Genomic DNA, 19,632 nt, shown 5'->3' with positions numbered 1-19,632 from the left:
CTAAGAATACCCTACACTCTTACGAAAGAAAATTATTCGTCCCGTATATGTTGTTAGCTTTTAGGCAGGTGTCTGATGCAATTATAGTTCTTTTCATTTGGGAGATTTTTTTATACCATTCCTATTTTCTTTCTCACTAATGTGTAAAATGGTGGTGTGTTTTTAAGTTTTAATTTATGGGAAATAAGAGAAAAACTTTAACTCTGAAACATCAACTTAAAGGAAATTGTCTCCATGTTTTTAAATGGTTTGTTATGCAAAATTTTACACATCCACTAAAGTGGAGAGAATAGTGTAATAAACCCCTGTAATATACCACCAACCTCTACAATTATCATCCTTCTATTGTTTTTATTTGCCAAGGTTTCTTAGGACTATATTTTCAGAGCTTTTTTCCTCTTAAGTTGTAGTCTGTGCTGTGTTTCTATAGTGACAGCAGAAATTTAAACACAACTAGGTCATGTATACCCATAGACCTAACTTCATTTCAGGAAGTGGAGCGAGAGATCTCCTTCCGAACAGAGTGTGGGCTGTATTACTCCTACTACAAGCAGATGCTACAAGCTCCAAGCCTCATGCAAGGTAATTAAACTCGTTGTTGTTTTGGGGTCGGCTCGTTCTTTTCAACATTTCAGCCAAAAAATTCTTTGCACTAAAAAGCATTTTAAATGCTTTGTAGAACTTGTATAGTTTCTTCTCTGAACTTGTATCATTTTTCCTTCTAACATAGTCAATCCACGAAAATGTTTTGCTCTAGAAAAAGTTATATAATACTTTATGTAACTCTCCTTTCCTTGCCTCTCAGCCCTCCTCCATCCCAAAATTAATCTGTACAATTTCTTGGTTTTTCTGCCGATTTTTCTCGTAATCATTTGGAAGAGGTCTTTGCAGGTGAAAGGTATATTGTCCCAATGAAGGCATTTTGATAAGACAAGTGAAATGACAGTCGTCCCCAGTGCCCCATCCATTCCTTTAGTTTGCAGTTGTCGTTCCCCATGTTTTCACTGTTCAGAAGTGGTTTAGAGCCATGGTCTTTACCTTTGCTCCAGCTAGTGTGGGCCCCAAAAAAGGATCTCCCCTGCATGATACATGCTGAGCTTCACATGACACGTGACCCAGAGTTGTCCTGTTCCAGAATTTGTTTGGATTCAGATCTACTTCTGGCAAAAATTCTTCATAGGTGATGTTTGGTACTTCTGATTTTATCATAGTAAGCAACATGAGATTTTGGTTATCTTTCTTTTTGTGCCGTAAAAATTAATCGGTTGGTTCCTATGTAGATAGCCAGATTTACTCATAATAAGGTTAAATAACCATCAGCCAAAACTTAAGGTTTTATTTAGCAGCCATTTGATGATTACTGTCCATATGCATCATTTCAGTAGAGCTACAAAAGTGACATTCTGGCACTTTCCCTGTATTTTCTGCCTGGAACTCTGCTGTAGTAAACCTTTTTCTCATCAGCCGATTGCCCCGAGGCACAGTTGATCCAAAAAGGCAGGAAACGTGTTGACTTTTTTCTTCATGTAGTGGCTCCTTGTGGTCCATGGATCTATATTTGCAAATTCACCCGCTCACTGAAACTGATTTGTGACCCACAAAGCAGCATTTGTGGCGCTTTCGCAGCCGTTCAGAGCTTTCTAGCAGTGACGGCACAGAGAAGACGTGTGTTAGACCAGCTTCCTCAGGCATGAGATAGAGTGCTGTTGGCCAGGGGTCAAATGTTCATGAATCGACAGTATCTATTTAAGAAGATGCCTTTAAAGCAGAAACACACGTAACGCAAGGTCTTATGTTGATCTGTCGATGAAAAGCGTGACCAGAGGCTCGTAGGAACCTGTTTCCTACTAGCTCAGTGTTACTAATTCAGTTTTCACAACTACCATGAATGATGAGGATCAGCTGTACTGACCAGTTCTCAAAAGTACCAGTTGCTTCTCCAGCATCCTCTAAGGCATTGGTTCTGACTGAAGGGCCCTTGTGTCCCTAGGGGATACCTGAAATGTCCAGAGACATTTTTAGTTGTCACAGTGTGAGGAGGCGGGTCTGCTCCTGGAGTTGAGTGCGCAGAGGAAAGCCATGCTGCTGAACGTCCTACAGTACGCAGGGCCGTCCCCACAACAGCATTCCTGGGCCCAAAGTGTCAAAATACCAGTAGTGATGAAGTAGAGAAACTGCTGCAGAGGTGAGCAGGGCGCCTTCTTTTTCAGTGTCACTGTGAACTCAGTGCATTTAAGTCATTGGTTAAGATCATTCTTCTAGAAAGTTCACAGAAAGGTAGAGCAACTCCCTCTAGGGATTTCCACATGTCACCAGCTACAACACTTGCCAGCTGTGTCCTCCTGCCCTCACCCTGGGTGGCCTGGGAGTAGCCCCAGACAGCAAGGACAGCTGCTGCTTCACCTGGGAATGTCAGTGTGTTTCTCTGAGGACCAGCTGCCTTGTGTTACCGGAGCCACATCGTCATTGTCACAGCGTCTTGTATCCAGTCAGCACTGGGCTGGCCAGTTGTCTTACAGATTTTTAACGTAGCTTTTGAGATGCAAACAAGGCCCATACCTTGCAGTCATCTGCCACATCTCTCTTCTTTCATCTATAGATTTCTTTCCATTATTTTCTGGTAATTTTTTGTTGAAAACACTGATTCATCTGTCTGATAGTTTCCACTTTCTGGATTTTGCTGCAGCCCAAGGGTGCCACTGAATGGTTCCCTGCTGTTTCCTGTTAATTGGTGGTTAGATGTAGAGGCTCGCTAGGGTTTAGTTTCCGTTTTTGGTAAGAACGCTTCCCAGATGGTACAGTGCACTTCCATCGGGCACTTTATCTGGCACATACTAAAAAAATCTGTGCATAGTTTCGAATGAATTAATAATTTTAACTGGTTTTTTTTCCCTTGATTTTTCAAATATCAACCTTAGGTCTTCGTGGCTTAATGTATGATAACAAAACTGAATCTATGAGGACAATTAACCTCCTTCAACGAATGAATATTTACCAAGAGGTTTTGCTCAGTATTTTGTATAGAGTTCTACCCATACAGGTACGTTGTGTTCTGTGACATGGACTCGTTATAGCAGGTCAAAGTCAAAATCTGCCATTTTAAGTTCAAATTGTCACATGTGGTTTGGTATAAAAACAGCAGTATCCTAATTTTCTTCATAAATATTGTGAACTTTGCTTTTTATTTATGTTTTATAAGATATTTTGTACATATAGATACTTCCTGGCTTATAACATGTGTATGCAGTCTAGAAGTGGTATCACTCTTCACTTATCTTTGAAATAAAAAACAGTGGAAAATTAGCAAATCGCAGTGCCCACCTCTCGTGTGAATCAAGTAAAAGTGGACGAAGGTGGGTGTGAAGTAGCCTCCAGCTGGAAGCCGGGGCCGCCACAGCCCTGTCCTGCCCGTGAGTGCAGGTGGGGAGCAGGGCTGCTGGCCCGGGTACGAGGGAGGTGCTGCTGGGAACAGGTGTCAGCTCTGAAACGTTCAGTGTCTGCCGCTGTGTTTAAACAGCAGCGGGAAGGACTGGGGCTTCCCTAACAAGCATGTTTTATTGTTCCCATTTACAGACGTATTTAGAGCCAGTTTATTTTTATATTTACACCTTATTTGGACTCCAAGCCATCTATGTCACTGCCCTTTACACAACCAGCTGGCTCCTTAGTGGGACGTGGCTCTCAGGACTGCTAGCAGCCTTCTGGTATGTCACGAACAGGTGAGTGGGGGTCGGTCGGCCCCTCTCCCCCTAGGAAGTGTGAGCAGAAGCAAAGGGGCTCCGAGCGTTCCAGCTCAGAGGGAGCTGTCCTGCTGCGTGTGTTTGGATAGCAGTTCCCTCTTGGTTTACCTGCTGAGGTTTGCTTAGTAAGATAGGAAGTCCTGCTTGTGTATATTTCCAGCTGAGGGACAGAACAGGTGAAGAGATCATTCTCAACAACCCAGTTCTGTTCGCAGTTTGCTGTGTGATCAGTGTTTCTCCAGCCACACAAGATCTCGTCTCCGAGAAAGGTTTAGTGATGGCTTCACTGTCACCTTCCGAGGGCTATGTGTGGCTAGCCCCTCCTCAGCCGAGTGCTAGGCAGCGTGCAGGTGCAGATGCAGGGAGCTCACATTAGAAGCGTCTGGGGTTAGTCTCTAAGTGTGTCAAACAGCACCGTTTGAAAAACACATTCAATAAAAACACGTTCAAGATACGTTGAACTATTGCCTGACCTACCATAGCGACACTAATGCTAAGAAGGAGATTTAAGAGTTGAGCACAAGTTCTGATACTGATTCGATTTTATAACCCGAAACACATTATTTTTCATTAGAACCTTACTGAGTGCTTCCTGTATGCCAGGCACTCACAGGTGCTTTACGTGTACTCTAACAGCCCTGCAGAAGAGATGCTCTCATCATCACATTGCAGAGATGAGGACATTCAGCTTCCCAGGTTAACTTACAGCAATGAGGGGGGTGTGTGTGTGTGTGTGCGCGCACATATACACAGGCATGTACATTTATATACAGTTTAAGGCGTATATACGTATATAAATATACACACAGCTAAGTCTCGGTCAGAATTCCAGCGTGGGCTATGAGACCACAGTGTTATACTACCTGTGACCATTGTACTCTAACATAATATTCCTGCTAAGAGTAAATGAGACTCAAATTTACGGCTCACCTTAAGGTTACACAGACGTTTGCTGACTGCCCAGTAGGTATGGTTCCTGGTCCTGGGTGTACAAAGATGAAAGCGTAACTATAGTTGTCCTCTAGGGATTCACATTGTAGGGTGGGAAGGAGCTGTCAGAAATTCTCACGAGTGACAAACTTCAGACTCAGTAGAAAGCCCCGAAGAATACAGAGGTCCCAGCTGGCACCAGTGACATTAGAGCCAGAAGAGTGAGGCTGTCGGCACCAACGCTCGTGGGTTCGAGCGCCTTTTCTGCCACGTCGTTGTCTGCACACGTGTGGGCAGCTTCTCTCCATCCCCTTATGCTTGTTCTGTGTCACGGGTAACGGTGAAGAGGACAGCATCTGAGTACACTTCATGTTACGTGTCTTTTCATGTCAGGACATCTTGAGGTGAGTACAGTAGAGGTGACCCCTGGCCATTGTGTCCTCTGCAGAATTGACACGACGAGAGTGGAGTTCACCGTCCCTCTGAGGGAGAACTGGGCATTGCCGTTCTTTGCGGTGCAGACTGCAGCGGTTACGTACTTCCTGCGGCCAAACTTACAACCTCTTTCTGAAGTAAGCTGAATGCTTCACGTGATCCTCGTGCCCCAGTTTTCCCTGCGAAGCCTCAGAAAGTGGGACCTGCCTAGTATCCCCGTGCGCGTGAATCGTCCTTATCCTTGGACCGGTTTTTAACTTGAGTGAAACAAAGTCTTTTCTTTCTGTGCCTTTTCCTACTTGGCAAAGAAAACATTTTCATTTTTGTTGTTAAAAGTATACTCCACATAATCTGCCCTTAACTGGTTGCTGCAAACCACAGACGGTTCTGCAAACTGCCCGCATTTCTAAGTCCTTGCTCCCGAGAAGTGATTTGGTGCCCTGTCACCTGCACACGCGTGTGGAGGACACACCAATGGGAATATTTATGTCAGCATGGCACGGGAGGATGTTTAGGGCTTAAATGATAAGTGCAGGGTTTTCAGAGCAGCGGTTGATGGTTTCTCTGTTTGGTCACAGAGATACTGGCTGCCCTAGAGAACACTTGTCTGTAGGGCTCTGTGCCACTGGCAGCAGGTGGATCACACGAGGTCTTCTCTCCACAGAGGCTAGCGCTTCTTGCCATCTTCGTGTCCACGTTTCTCTTTAGTCTGACGTGGCAGTTCAATCAGTTCGTGGTGCTCCTGCAGGCGCTGGTGCTGTTCACGCTGGACTCCCTGGACCTGCTGCCGGCCCTGAAGGTGAGCCCGCTGGCCCTCATTTGACACGCCCCCTGCACATGTTATGTCCCGGCATGAGCTCAGGACACGCACATGCTACTTCACTTTGTGGCAGTGCGCTGGGGAGCTGAGGGAGTCACGCGGCCACTTCCAGCTCCTTCACTTTTGTCCTGCTTCCTGTGCATTAACGGATGGAATTATTTGGTGGGAAATAAAACTGAAGGCAACAAACAAAAACTCACAGACTCAAAAATTCACAAAAATATGGTGGTTACCAGAGGGAAGCGGAGAGGTAGGAGAGGGTAAAGGGGGGGAAGTACATGGTGATGGAAAGAGGACTAACTGGGTGGCCAGCACACAATGCGATATATAGATGATGTGTTACAGAATGTTACACTGGAAACCCATACAAGTTTACTAACCAATGTCACCCCAGTCAATTTAATTTTTAAAAAATGGATTTATTTGGAGTACAAATATCCTTTATAGAGATGAAGATGACTTAAATCTTAAAATACAACTCTTAAAATGGGTTGCTATGTATTTCTTTTTTTTTTCCACAAGATATTTAGTAGATGTGTAACAAGTTTTCTGTGGCACTTCATAAAATTTCATGGTGACATGGAACTGCTCCCTACTAATGAGAAGAAAGGCTAGGATAATTCTTCATGACTTTGAAGTAGGCCAGGCCTTCTTAGATATAACACCAAAAGCACAAGTACCTAAAGAGAAAAATCAGTGAATTGGACTTTACTAAAATTAAAAACTTTTGTGCTTCAAAGTATACCATCAAGAAAGTAAAAAGACAACTCACAGAAGAGAGAATATTTGCAAGTCATGTATGAGGTCGGACATGTAAGTTTGAGAACTAATCCTAGACGAAGTGCTACATGCCTCACTGCTGAATATCACTACGGTCGCCTTCGAAGTAGTCCCCTTGGGAAGCTATGCACCGACGCCAGCGCCTAGTCTACCCTTCACAGCAATTTTGGAACTCTTTTTTTGGAATGGCCATCAGAGCTGTCATCGTATTACCCTTGATATCCTGAATGTCATCCAAATGTCTACCTTTCAATATTTCCTTTATCTTTGGGTAAAGAAAGAAGTCATTGGGGGCCAGATCAGGTGAGTAGGGAGGGTGTTCCAATGAAGTTATTTGTTTACTGGCTAAAAACTCCCTCACAGACAGTGCCGTGTGAGCTGGTGCATTGTCGTGATGCAAGAGCCATGAATTGTTGGTGAAAAGTTCGGGTCGGCTAACTTTTTCACGCAGCCTTTTTAGCACTTCCAAATAGTAAACTTGGTTAACTGTTTGTCCATTTGGTACAAGTTCATAACAAATAATCCCTCTGATATCAGAAAAGGTTAGCAACATCATTGCAACAAGTTTACGAACTTAATTGTCAGACCTCGTATCTGACAAGGGACTTCCAGAATACATAGAGAACACTTACAGCTCTTTCAACAATAGAATATGGACAAAGGATTGGGTAGACATTTCTTCAAAGAAGATACATTAATGTGTCATAAGCACATGAAAAGATGCTTAATGTCATTGGTCATTAGGGAAACGCATATCAAAACCACAGTTAGACATCACTTTCCAGCAGTTGGATGGCTAACATTTAAAAAACAAAAAGAAAGAAGCAAGGTAAATAATGACAAGTGCTGGGGAGCATGTGAAGAAATTGGAACTCTCATACATTGCCGGGGGCTTTAAAGTGGTTTGGCCACTTTAGAACAGTTAGCATTTCCTCCGATGTTAAACGTGGAGTTGCCATGTGACCCAGCAATTTCACTGCTAGGCACAAACCCAAGAAAAATGAAAACAAGTACAAGGATTTTCATGAATTTGTACATGAAATATTTTTTCCCTTTTTTTCTAAAAATCTGTACATGAGTCTTCATAGCAGCATGATTCGTAGTAGCCAAACATTGGAAGCCACCCAAACCCCCATCAGCGGATGAGCAGGTAAACAAAACGTCCGTCCATACAATGACGTGTCATTCAACAATGAAAAGAAAGAAGCACTGACAATCGCTACAACATGGGTGAACATTGTGCTTATAAAAGCCAGTCACAAAAAGCACATATTGTCTGAATCGTCTAGAATATGCAAATCTATGGAAACAGAGTAGACTTGTGTTGGACGGGAACTAGGGGAGAGCAGAGAAATAAGGGGTAATGGACATGGGATTTCTTTGGGGGTGAGGAGACTATCTTAGAATTAAATAGCGGTGATATTTGCACAACTCTTAAGTAAACTAGGCATCATGAATTGTGCACCTTATGAGTTTTACGCCAGAGCCAGCACTGTGTGCCTGCTAGGAACCTGGGGTGGAAAGGCCCCCAGCAGAGTTTTCCATCTGATGGGAAGTTAGGTGCACACGTAGATAAAACGAAGCAATATGTGAGACAGTCCTAAAGTGTGGAAAACTAGGAAATAATGGAACCCAATAAAATACTGAGGGTTGGCTGTCAGCAGTAACTGTAAGAGAATTTGGCAGACAATTGAAGGCTGAAACCTGCTTTTGCCTGTTTTCAGAATGCATTTATACCATTGTTCGCTTCTTTACTTCACATGATCTGTTCGTTTCCTGTTTCATGTTACAAAATTTTAAATGTTCTGTAATCAGAAGTTAAGGAAATAGTGGTACATATGACTTAGTCTCCTTTTTAGGTTGTGTTAGTGGGAGCTGGATGTGTTTTCCGCGTGTCTGTAACTTGAGGTGTGCCGGCCCCGACACCCCTGCTCAGCGTCTGCCCTTGGCGTTGCAGGCATCGTGGCTGTACAGCATCCAGATAGCAGGTCTGCTCCTGGTCTGCGCTCTTCAGTTTCTGAATTCCATGATTCTCGGGTCGCTGCTGATCAGTTTTAACCTTTCAGTGTTAACTGCAAGGAGACTTCAGGTAGGATGTTTTTTGTCCTTAATCAAAGTGTACTTGTTTTTTAATTGTGTGGTTTGTTGGACCTTGTTTTCATGCCACATACAAAGGAAAATGTATGACCAAGTTCACACTAAAAAGCACTAAGAGCATTATTTACTTTTTTTGAAGTGCATGGCATAACATTTGTTTTCAAGCTCTCGGACGTGCCATCCCTTTGTTCTGAAATGTATTATTTCTTGAAGAATTAGAATCAGTTCACATCAGGGATTAGAAACAGGCTTTTAGTTGACTCAAAAACTTTAGTTCTCATTCGTCATTTTAACCTTAATTATAAATAAACACCACTCATGTTTGAACTCTTTAGATATTATCTGTAAAGTTGTCTGAGGGTTATAAGAAAACTAGTATGTATCAAAGAGCTCAATTGACTGTTTTATACTGATACGTCTTTTATGTCATCGAGTTACAGCTGCGCCTGTGATATATGAATTAATGGACAAATGATCAAAACATCTGTTCAGTATATTTGCTGAGGACCTTCTAAGTGGTAGACTCCACATTCAGGGTACAAAAGTCTTAGAAAAATAGAGTAGGATACATTTTCCCATTTTACGGAGCTTCTTAATAAAGGATTTATTTACTTTTAGAAAATTAGATATATTAAAACAGTGTAACCTCATGAAAATTAGTAGGTTATATTTTCCATGTATTCTCCCTACATGTTGCATGATCCAATGTTTTAATCCTTAAGTAATTCTTAAATGTTTATGAAGTTATATTACAATTTAAGAAGTAAAACTCAACTCTTTTAATTTCTAGAAAAATCTGAAAACTGGAAACTTCCTTAATAGGCTTGGGAAGCTGTTGTTACATTTATTTGTGGTTTTATGTTTGACGCTCTTTCTCAACAACATTATTAAGGTAGGTTAATAAAATAACATTTAATTTAGCATTACTAAAAAGTTACGAGTTTTACTTTAAAAAGGCTCAGTGTTAACTTTGTTTCAGTAGCAGGATTGTCTTGATTTTAGTCATTGATTTCTGTTCACTCTTTAACATGTCCTACCTTGAACTCACCTTTTGAGGTATTAAATTTTTTAGAAGCTCAACTCTAAAAGCATTAAACAAGTATTTCTCTAAATTTAAAAAATTCTACCCTTTAGAGACCCTTTTCTGCACTGTAGTACTAACGAAAAGGCATGATTTTTTGTGGGATAAGGTAATAAGTAAATAAACTGGCTTTCCTGTGAGAACCACAGGATTTGTTGCGATGGCTTTGCCTCTTCTGGAAGGCCGGCCTCAGGACAGCACAGACATGCATATACGGAGCAGACTTCTTCTGCATAAGAGAGCGGCCTCTTCCTGTGTGTTGGCAGTCAAAGATTCAACCAGCCACATTAAACCCTCCACCCCAGGTCCTTATTACTAGGTTCTGAAGCCCCACACGGTTCGGTGCTTGTCACAACCTTCTCTGGGCAGAACAGTCAGCATTTCTGAAAGCCTGGCTAGAAACGAGTGCACCCGTGTCCCTACTCTGGGTGTGCGGGGTCTGCACGCCTGGACCACTATCCTGACTGCCCAAAGAAGAACATCCGTTGAATTGCTCTTATGTTTTGCCAGTGGTCCACAGTGGCAGGGATTGGGAAAAACAATCGTGGGACTCCTTGCTCTTTGTCCGGTGCCCATGGGGAAAACCTCCCCTGACTCTCAGTTCTAGGACTGTCAGGCTCTCCCCTGAGCAACTGCTTTCTTTTTACCTGTGACCCCATGAGTACCGTGAATGCTTGTATGTCCTTCTCGCTTCTGTGCTGGAATGTGTGAACCCAGGTTTGTGGCTCTTCTCTAGCGAATGTATTTCCTGTCCTAACCTCGGTTCTGGATTCATCTTACTTTTGTTCATATCTTCATTTTTCTTCTGATACAGTTTCTTCCCCATTTGTGTTAATGCAGGTTTTTGTGAGCCATAAATCAAAAATACAATTCTGTGAATTAAAACCTTAACCACTACTGGGAAACACTGGCATTTGTCCGTTCGCCGTTCAGGGTGACCCCTGGGTGCTGACGTGTGTGTCCAGCTCACAGCGGCCATATCTGCTGGCAGAACCCAGAGTCGAGCAGGCCTGAGCATGGTGCTCCTTCTCCAGATTTTAGGTCCCCCAGTGTTGGTTTTCGGAGCTAAAAACTGGTGCTAAGTGGGCTCCAGCCATCTCCCTTTCCCTGAAGCCAAAGATATATTGAACTTAGACACAAGATTCTGTTAGAAAAAGCTAGTTCTGCTCAGAAAAAGGAATAGGGGCAACTGGAAAGTCCCAGCTTTCGAATTGCTGTTCTGAGAACCGTTGTGAACATGTACTGGTTTTGCACACTCACATGCACACTCACACACAGTCCTGTGAAACTGGACACTGAGTCTGTGTGCTCAGGGGAAGTATCATGGTGGCGCTAATGGCCCCTTTCCTCTGTTCCCTCCCCACAGAAAACCCTGAACTTGAAGTCAGACGAGCACATATTTAAATTCCTGAAAGCCAAGTTTGGGTTTGGAGCAACAAGGTATGACTGAATTTAAAATGCTATGCTTTTATGTTTTCTTAAAAAAAATAAAATCTGCGTTTGCTTGTTCATATTAAATCAACAGGGACTTTAAAACCTAAATTATCATTGTGCCTTCAGCTGTTAACTTCAGGCCCCTTTTGAGGGAATGACTCATTTACTTGTCTTGTATTGAATTTCATACTTGACTTTGGCTTTCCTTTTGTTCCCTAGAGATTTTGATGCTAATCTGTATCTGTGTGAAGAAGCGTTTGGCCTCCTGCCTCTGAACACGTTTGAGAGGCTTTCCGACACTCTGCTCTTCTCTGCTTACCTGTTTGTCCTGTGCGTCACGGGAACCGCAGCGCTGGTTGGTGCCCTCCACAATCTCAGGTACAGTGTGTCTCAGAGATCGGTCTCTGCTGAGCTGAAATGCAAAATGCCAGGCGCAGAAAAGAGCAGTACTGCTCAGCTTCAGGGGACACGGCCAGTGCGAGGGGCCTGCACTCTCAGTAGCTGTGGGGTCGTCAGGAGGCCACAGAAGGGAGTGGGTGCCACGCCCATGGGTCTGGGCATCAGTCCTGACCTGCACACTTGGGAACTACATGTCCTCTGGCCCCATGCACAGCCTTTCCATTTCTGTGCCTGTACAGGGGATGCTGAGACTACTTATCTGCAGGTTTGTGAAAAATAAGTGTATTAAAGAGGCATGAAGAGCTCAAAATAGACACTACAAGTATTCTGTAGATATCAACTGTCAGTAGCTAGCACTGTTATCATTATTGTTGTTGTTGACTCGGCCTCTATTTTGTTCCTGTTGGTAGGTGCATGTATTTTTTTCCTTTCTGCCTCTAGCTGCCGTTCTTACTTCTCATGAATTGTCAAATTAGCTCTTGTTTGTTCTGTTGCACCTTGTTTAAAGGCTTCTTAAGTCCGAGTGGACCATAATTATTAGCATCTCCTGAAATCCTTAAGAAAGAATTGACAGCTTTTTAAAACTTAGCGTGCCTACTGATCTACTGAGAGTAAAGGACGAGGTATAAAGACTGAAAATTTGCAGAATGCCTGCCTGACACGCTGGTGGCAGTTTTTGCATTTATTGTCCCTGTTAAGTGGAAAGGAAGTTAAGGGTAAGAAGTTGAAGCTACTGTCATTTGTGGAACCTTCCTGAAGCTCAAAAGGAAGCCCTTTCTCTATGTGGGTGCCTTGCCACTTGAGGTGCTGGTGAACTGAGATCCACGCCACAAGGGGCCGGGGTGGGGAAAGCCGTCCAGAGAGGGCCTTGTGATTATTGAGAATGAAATGACATGTGACCATGAAAATACTGCACCGACTAAACTATTTAAGCATCTATCAGAAGTGTTCTTTTTATATCTAGCCCAAGGTAAAACTTAGCCCTGTAAGGAAAAGTGGAGATGATTCTAGACAGTATCACTGAATAGTCCAGACACACCCAGTGTGGACAGGGCCTGGCCCGGCGCAGGGCTCAGTGGGGAGCGAGCCCCGAGCTGCTCCCGCAAGCCGATCTGGTTACGCTTATAGACCAAGAGCTTAGAGCGCGCGTCCTCACCTACCAGCTAGGGTGGTAGGACTTGTGCACTAAGGAAAGTCATTTAGGAATTACAGTATGAATTAGCTTTGAAGTAACTGGAGGTGTTTCACCAGTGCCCAGTACTTAAGAACGTTTTGCCCCATTAGTGCTGGGGAGGATGGTCTTAGTGTGTTCACACCACAATCCTGCGTTAGTGTGCAGAGCAGGAGTGAAGGGTATGTCACCCCACTCACGGGACCAGTTGGCAGGGCCGCAGCACGTGTTCCAGAACACACTCCCCTTGCCAGAGTCACCTCCCGGCGTGGACGCAGAAGCCAAAGTTGGGCTGTAATCGATTCCCTTTAAGTGGAGATTATTACCAGTGGTGAAAATCACCTCAGAGAACCATTTTAATTTCCTTAGGAATCCAGACTGGTAAGGAGGAATTCCAGGAGATCATACTTCCCCATTCCACAGAAGCATCGCGCACCAGGGCTAGGTGGGGCTTTGCTGAAAGCGTTATTTTTATCCTAAACCGGCCGCCCTCAATGTTGTTTATTCTTCCACCTGACAACTAGCTGCAGCATCGAAACCCACTCATCCGTCTCCACATCCGTGAAGTGGGGACAGCCAGACAGCATGCAGAGCACATGATGTGACGTGGTCCTGCCAAATGATGAACTTGACGCTAATAATTAACCCCAGGTCTAACTACACATTTGTAATAAACATGGAAATAGAGAAGTGTATTCACTACCACAGGGGCACAACCAGCCAACCCAGAAGATGGGAATGGTTATAGGGCAAACGGAACATTTTGCTTAACCCATAAACGACCTGGGGTGGGGGTGGTACTTTTATTGATTGAGAGATAATCTAAAGAGACATTGATGAAATGTGGTGTGAAAGATCTGGGTCCTGATCAAGGAGAGACCTGAGAAAAGCAACTGTAGAAAATGGAAAAGAGAATGTGAGCTGGGTGTTCAATGGCATTAAGGAATCACTGTTTTATGGGTGTCATCATTTTAGGTAGCCACATTTGATAAAAAGGCATCTGTTAGACATACACATGAGTATTGGAAGGTTAAAATGTGATCATTCGTTCATAAAGGAACTTAACCCCAAGTTTATGGATACATTTTTACTTATTTGTAAAAACTTGAAAAATACTGGTAACTTGTAAAACATCTTTCAAGATTTCTTAAGTGATCTCACAAGGATTTTTTTGCTATTCTCTTATCATTTAAAGGATTGAAGCACTTTAAATTTTTACTTAAATTCAAATGAAATTAGTTAAATTTTAGTTATTCTAATTATTAGTGCATTTATATTACGACACTTTTAGCCTCATAAAGTAAAAGGATCAGTGGTGGTTCATTTTATCGTAGGGAAATAACACGTTTTTAAATACACAAAAGCATAAGTGTCTTGTATCATCTTTAGAAAAGATTTAACTAAAATTATGTGTCCAGCTTTCATTTTGTCTGTGTGCTATTTTGTCCAGTGATTCTACACATCGGCAGCCCACGGGCAGCGTAGGAAAGGGCGCGGTCAGCCTGAGACCTGCAACTGCCTACAACTTCATGCACAGCATTTTGTTTGGACTCTTGGCATTGAGCACAATGAGGTATTTTTGTCTGTCTGATTTACAGTTTTATTCAGCCACTCACTGATGACATACTTTAGCAATAGAACTTGGAATCGGACAGTCACCTTCATTAATGAGTATGGGGCCCCTGATGATGGTTCCCTTGTCCAGTGCCCTCTTCCAGGACAAAATCTCATTTATAACCAGTTTTTTCCTAATGACCACCAGTTCTCTGTTTTTATTTATGTGATAGTTCTCAGGAGGCAATGAACTTAAGAGCTAACCTTTGGCAGGTGTGTCCACGACTCTCAGTAACATTTGACCTTCTCCTCCTCTGTCCTGACAGAATGAAGTACCTCTGGACGTCACACATGTGCGTGTTTGCATCTTTTGGCTTATGCAGCCCTGAAACGTGGGAGTTACTTCTGAAGGCGATCCGTCTTTATAACCCAAAAAGGGTCAGTGCTGTCCCTTTTTCCATTTCATTTTTATGGCTTAGTATTTCAGTTGCCCTTACATCAGTCTGATAAAATGGATACTGAAATTTGAAGCTAAAAATACATAATTGATACATTATGATTTTATAAGGAGTTATTTTTTAATTTTAGTTTTTAAATCATTTCTTTTTTCCCAGACCATAGTTAGATGTGCTCCTTATACAAAATTTAGAAATACTGAAAAGCACAAAAAGAAAAATTAACAAACATCAGTTCCATTATCTGGAGTTATCACTATTGTAATTATAATGTATCATCCTACAGATAATTGCTAATAAGTGTATGGTAATGATCGATAGCCTGTCCGTGCAGCTTGAGGTTGTCCTGCCCTGTAGGCTCCCGAGGTGGCAGCATGATGAGACTACAAGCGTCTCGTGAGAGTGGGCCCCTTACGTTGACTTGGTTGCTTTGCATGTTGGAGACTCATGACCCATTACGTTTCCTCCTTGTGTAGATGTGTGTGATGCGGTACTCAGTTCCGATACTAACACTGCTCTACGTGTCTTACAAGGTAAGACAGTTTCCTTGTTCTCGTCTCGACTCTGTGTAGTGGAGTGCTTGCCCTGATGATTGGCTAATAGAGTGGTTTGTGGAGGATGTAACTATCTCCTTAGCTGCTTATAGCAACTGGCTTTAATAGCAAGCCTGATATGTTTCCTAAATAGTATTTACGAAGTAAAAACATAGCAAAAACAACTACAGTTTAATCGTTCTGATTAATTTTGGGTTTGGCTTACTAGTCAGCTGATGCAAATTCTGAAAATAAAGTTGTTTTCGGACCTATTTTGAGGTGAATAAAGTAGAAAAGTGATTTCCCCCCTTTTCCTGCCTTATGTAGAGTAAGGTTGCTGTAGCATACACGTTTATTAGATGATCACAGTCACCTGTGGACGAGGGCTGGGCACATGTAAATAAATGCAGTCTGAGATGAGCCTTGTTGTCTGTCACTCAGTTTCAATAGAAAAATCATGAAATTCTTCATATTCTCAGTCGACTAATTTCAGAAATAACATTAACTGTGCTTCAATTCTGAGAACCCCCATTAAGAGACTCAAGTCATTAGGTCAACTACTTTGTGACTCTTTTGTCATGTCTTTGATATTTAGAGGCTTGAATTGTCACTTGGGCAGGTAGCCCAGAGCTCTCAGCCTTTCTATTTTAAAAAGCTGATGTATTTTGTAAGTTTAGATGTTTTTCTTCAAATTTTAAGTTAAAACAGTGGATTTCAGACTCTACTGTGCCCTGACTTAAGTCAGCCCCTGACTTAGGAGTGTCTAAGCGGGGGATGGGGACTCACCCACAGAGAGGATTGGCTATAGAAGCTCAACTTTTGGGTTCATTTGCTTATGTTTTCATGTAAGATTTTGTTTGAAGCAAAGAGTTGAAGCTGAAAAAAAAAAAGTTAGATCATCACTTTGTTGGATGATTTGTTGTAAATGTTTCAAAGACTTAAGTTCTGTCATGTTCCTGTCTGACAAAACATTTACAGTTATAGGGAGGGTACTCTTAACTCCAGATACCAGAAAATATCGGAACAGTTGGTTTCTACCACCCTGTCTCTGGAAATTTTATTGCTCTAATATAAATAAATGAAACTTCTTAAAAACATCTGAACAGCCACGACTGAGGATTAAACAGACTGCAGGTTTAATTGAGGTAACTTGCTTCACTCCTTGTTACACTCTCCTGGAGGGAAAGCTCACCGTTCCTGTCGCACCTCTGACAGTGTCCACACACCACATCAGTCGCCCACCCACTGTCTGTGTGTGGAGGCTGAGTTCTTTGAAAGTTTATTGATTTTTTTAATTTTTTTTTTAAGTTACGTGGGGACTTAAGTTATTGATAAAACTGCAGAAGGACATAGGAGATGAAATAAACTGCACTCTGGACTGCCTATGCTCTGGCACCTCTGCCCACCTCTACCCACCTGATGCCAGGAGCACCTCCCTCCAGCTGTGACGGTCAGAAATATCTCTAGACATTGCCAACATCCCCCAGGCTGGGGCGAATCCCTCCTCTCACCCTTCTTGAGAACCACTGCTATAGAAGAACCAGTGACAGCACTGAAAAGCCACCATGCCCAGGCAGTCTTTGCAGATATTCCCTGAGTGAGAGACAGGATTGGAAAGAACCTGCCAAAGACCTCTGGCCCAGCCTCTCTCAGTATTGGACTGAGGAGAAACCACTGCGTAAAGTAGTTTGGCTCTTTCAGCTTCTCAACACTTGCATGATATAAAATCACACAGAAAATAAAGATGTTACATATATTGGTGGTTACCCCGAAATGGAACTGGTTTCCCACTGTGGAGCAGATTCCCCTGTGAGTCATAGGGACTCGTATTTCAAAGCCTGGTTTGAGTTTTACATAGCAACTGTAATGAGGGCTTCCGAATTTCTTGTTCATAATTCCAACTTCGCTGTATGACTCTCCAGGATAACCCTGTGTAACAGGGAAAAACATTTACTAGTGTGCACTCTAAAATCAGGAGTTGGTGGTATTGGGACCCTCATGTTGATTAAATTATGTGGGTTGCTGAAATCTCATGTAAACTCTTGTTGATCAATTAGGAACAACATTTAGTTAATCCAACACTTACTTTCACATTGTTTTAGGAGTTCACCACAAGACTGTTCCTAATTGTAACATTTTCAGAATTAACAACAGCAGCTTTCAAACTAGAATATCTAATACCCATTGAATGCACAGATGTAAAAATACGTTTTATACCAAAAGAGCTAGAACATATCATTACAGATGTTATTGATTATCAAAATGAATAGAAATACACCTGAAACTAATAAAGATAATTGTTTACAAAAAATTAATAAAAACTAATAAAGATAATTGTTTACAAAAAATTAATAGAAATTAATAAAGATAATTGTTTACAAAAAATAGAAATTAATAAAGATAATTTTTTACAAAAAATTAATAGAAACTAATAAAGATAATTGTTTACAAAAAATTAATAAATTAATAGAAACTAATAAAGATAATTGTTTACAAAAAATTAATAGAAATAATGGATAATTGAAATATTACAAGCTATCATTTGATCAGTAGCTTTTATTACATCTCTTCTAGGACTTAGAACTAGTGGTGCTGACACAACTTTCCATCTCCACCCCCAGACAAGATGCGAGTCAGCAGTAAAAATGGCCAGAGATGAGATGACAAGATAAGAAAGTGATGGGGCTAAAACAGCCACAGGCCAGTCCTGTGCCACCTTGGTTCTAGTTGATGGTTCTTAAACAAAACGACTGCTCTTCCAGGGTCAATGAAGCAAGGGTACATTGTCCCTGGCCTTCCGTTCCCATGCAGGAAGTGAATCCTGGGGTTCACCTTGGATGTGTGGAAATGCTCAGGTCTTTTCAGTCAGCTGTCATTCGATAAAACAATTATGTTTAATTAGTTGTTGAATTAGACAGACAGACATGCTCCATTAGGAAAGCGGTGGACTCAGTAATTTTCACATTGCACACAAGAATCTTAAGGACTCAAGCTGAGTTGCAGGCTCCAGGGGCGTAAATACAATATTGAAATGTACCAGATTTCCCTGGACAGTCCTACCTTCAAATATTCTGCTCTCCCATCGTACCTACAATTATGTTAGTATAGGTGAAACTCTTTGTCCAGATTTCTAGGACAAAAAACAAAAAGGGGCTGGATTTGGGGTCAGGTTTCAGGTTGTTGCTTTGCCACATTGTGACCTGGTCATGTCTGGTTCTTGTGAGCTGAGGTCTGCAGACTAGTAGAAGGGAGATGCCTCATGATAGAGGTGATGCCATCTCCCTGGGTCTGTGAGGGTGAGATGCTAAGTTCCAGAGCTCTCTGCGCTCGAGCATGGTGTTGCCTCCTCAGGGCGCACTGGGCAGGAAGGCACACCGGGCGCCTCAGTGACACTTCCCTAGTGTGCTGTCGAGTTGCGCATAGTCGCTATGGCTGTCATCTCCAAATGAATGTCTCATTAGACACTAACCAAACATCCAGAGGCGTTTTTATTGAGTAAAACTAAAGCTCATCTTAAAAATTAGCTTTAGCTCAAATTAACTTTGGAAACTTCCCTGAGACTTAAGCTCACTCATGTCCCAGGAGGCTGAGGGCCGAGGCCAGGTAGTTCTGACATTCCATTTGCTGGGTGTGCCTAGTTCACGAGTTCTGGAGTTCTGCATGGTTTCTCCTTTTGCATTTTAATCTTAGTGATAGGTGTGGGTATGGGGGTGGATTTTGGTTTTGTTTTTTTTGTTTGTTTTTAATTTCAGTTCTGGCCAGAAGTGATGGCTGAGCTCTCCGAGTTGAGAGAATTCCATGACCCAGATACAGTGGAGCTGATGAACTGGATTAAGTAAGAGGATTTTGTTTTTCCCTTTAAAGCTTTGAAGTGTTACTGTAGACCTCCTTTGGTTTTTTCGTTTTTTGCTTTTTGCTGAATCTAATTGTGAAGATATGTTTGTTTTCAAATTTTTCTTTAAGACTCTATTTAGAAATAATTTCTTTCCATTCAAGAAACATTCTCTCAAACCACAATCCCATAAAGAAGGAGAAACACCCACATGGAGAGGGAGACAGGCTGGGAGGAGGCATTTCAAACCACTGACCCAGTGAAAATGAAGGTCTATACTCTGCCAATTGTATCTTTATCACTGCTTTCATTTTAATACCAGTCATATTTGTATTAATGCTGCCACATGAAAGTACTCTTGTTAGTCATTT

At 42.2% G+C, this 19,632-nt stretch overlaps 1 protein-coding gene across 2 annotated transcripts in view; it reads left to right on the top strand.

Annotated features, from left to right (window-relative positions):
• The window catches only part of DPY19L3 (dpy-19 like C-mannosyltransferase 3), a 40,394-nt gene that overhangs the window by 8,687 nt on the left and 12,075 nt on the right, over positions 1 to 19,632 (top strand). For both annotated transcript variants that reach the window (XM_033127242.1, XM_033127241.1), the window contains exons 4-16: positions 492 to 582; positions 2,919 to 3,040; positions 3,574 to 3,719; positions 5,119 to 5,242; positions 5,770 to 5,904; positions 8,663 to 8,794; positions 9,593 to 9,694; positions 11,250 to 11,323; positions 11,537 to 11,695; positions 14,338 to 14,460; positions 14,768 to 14,879; positions 15,373 to 15,429; positions 19,182 to 19,264. In XM_033127242.1, the coding sequence (XP_032983133.1) occupies positions 492 to 582; positions 2,919 to 3,040; positions 3,574 to 3,719; positions 5,119 to 5,242; positions 5,770 to 5,904; positions 8,663 to 8,794; positions 9,593 to 9,694; positions 11,250 to 11,323; positions 11,537 to 11,695; positions 14,338 to 14,460; positions 14,768 to 14,879; positions 15,373 to 15,429; positions 19,182 to 19,264 (1,460 nt within the window). The remainder of the gene's footprint in view (positions 1 to 491; positions 583 to 2,918; positions 3,041 to 3,573; positions 3,720 to 5,118; positions 5,243 to 5,769; positions 5,905 to 8,662; positions 8,795 to 9,592; positions 9,695 to 11,249; positions 11,324 to 11,536; positions 11,696 to 14,337; positions 14,461 to 14,767; positions 14,880 to 15,372; positions 15,430 to 19,181; positions 19,265 to 19,632) is intronic.

The sequence above is a fragment of the Rhinolophus ferrumequinum genome, chromosome 15 (assembly GCF_004115265.2).
Source record: "Rhinolophus ferrumequinum isolate MPI-CBG mRhiFer1 chromosome 15, mRhiFer1_v1.p, whole genome shotgun sequence".
NCBI classification, from domain to species: domain Eukaryota; kingdom Metazoa; phylum Chordata; class Mammalia; order Chiroptera; family Rhinolophidae; genus Rhinolophus; species Rhinolophus ferrumequinum.
Note: the sequence above shows the minus strand (reverse complement) of the source record. Positions and strands in the feature narration are given on the sequence as shown.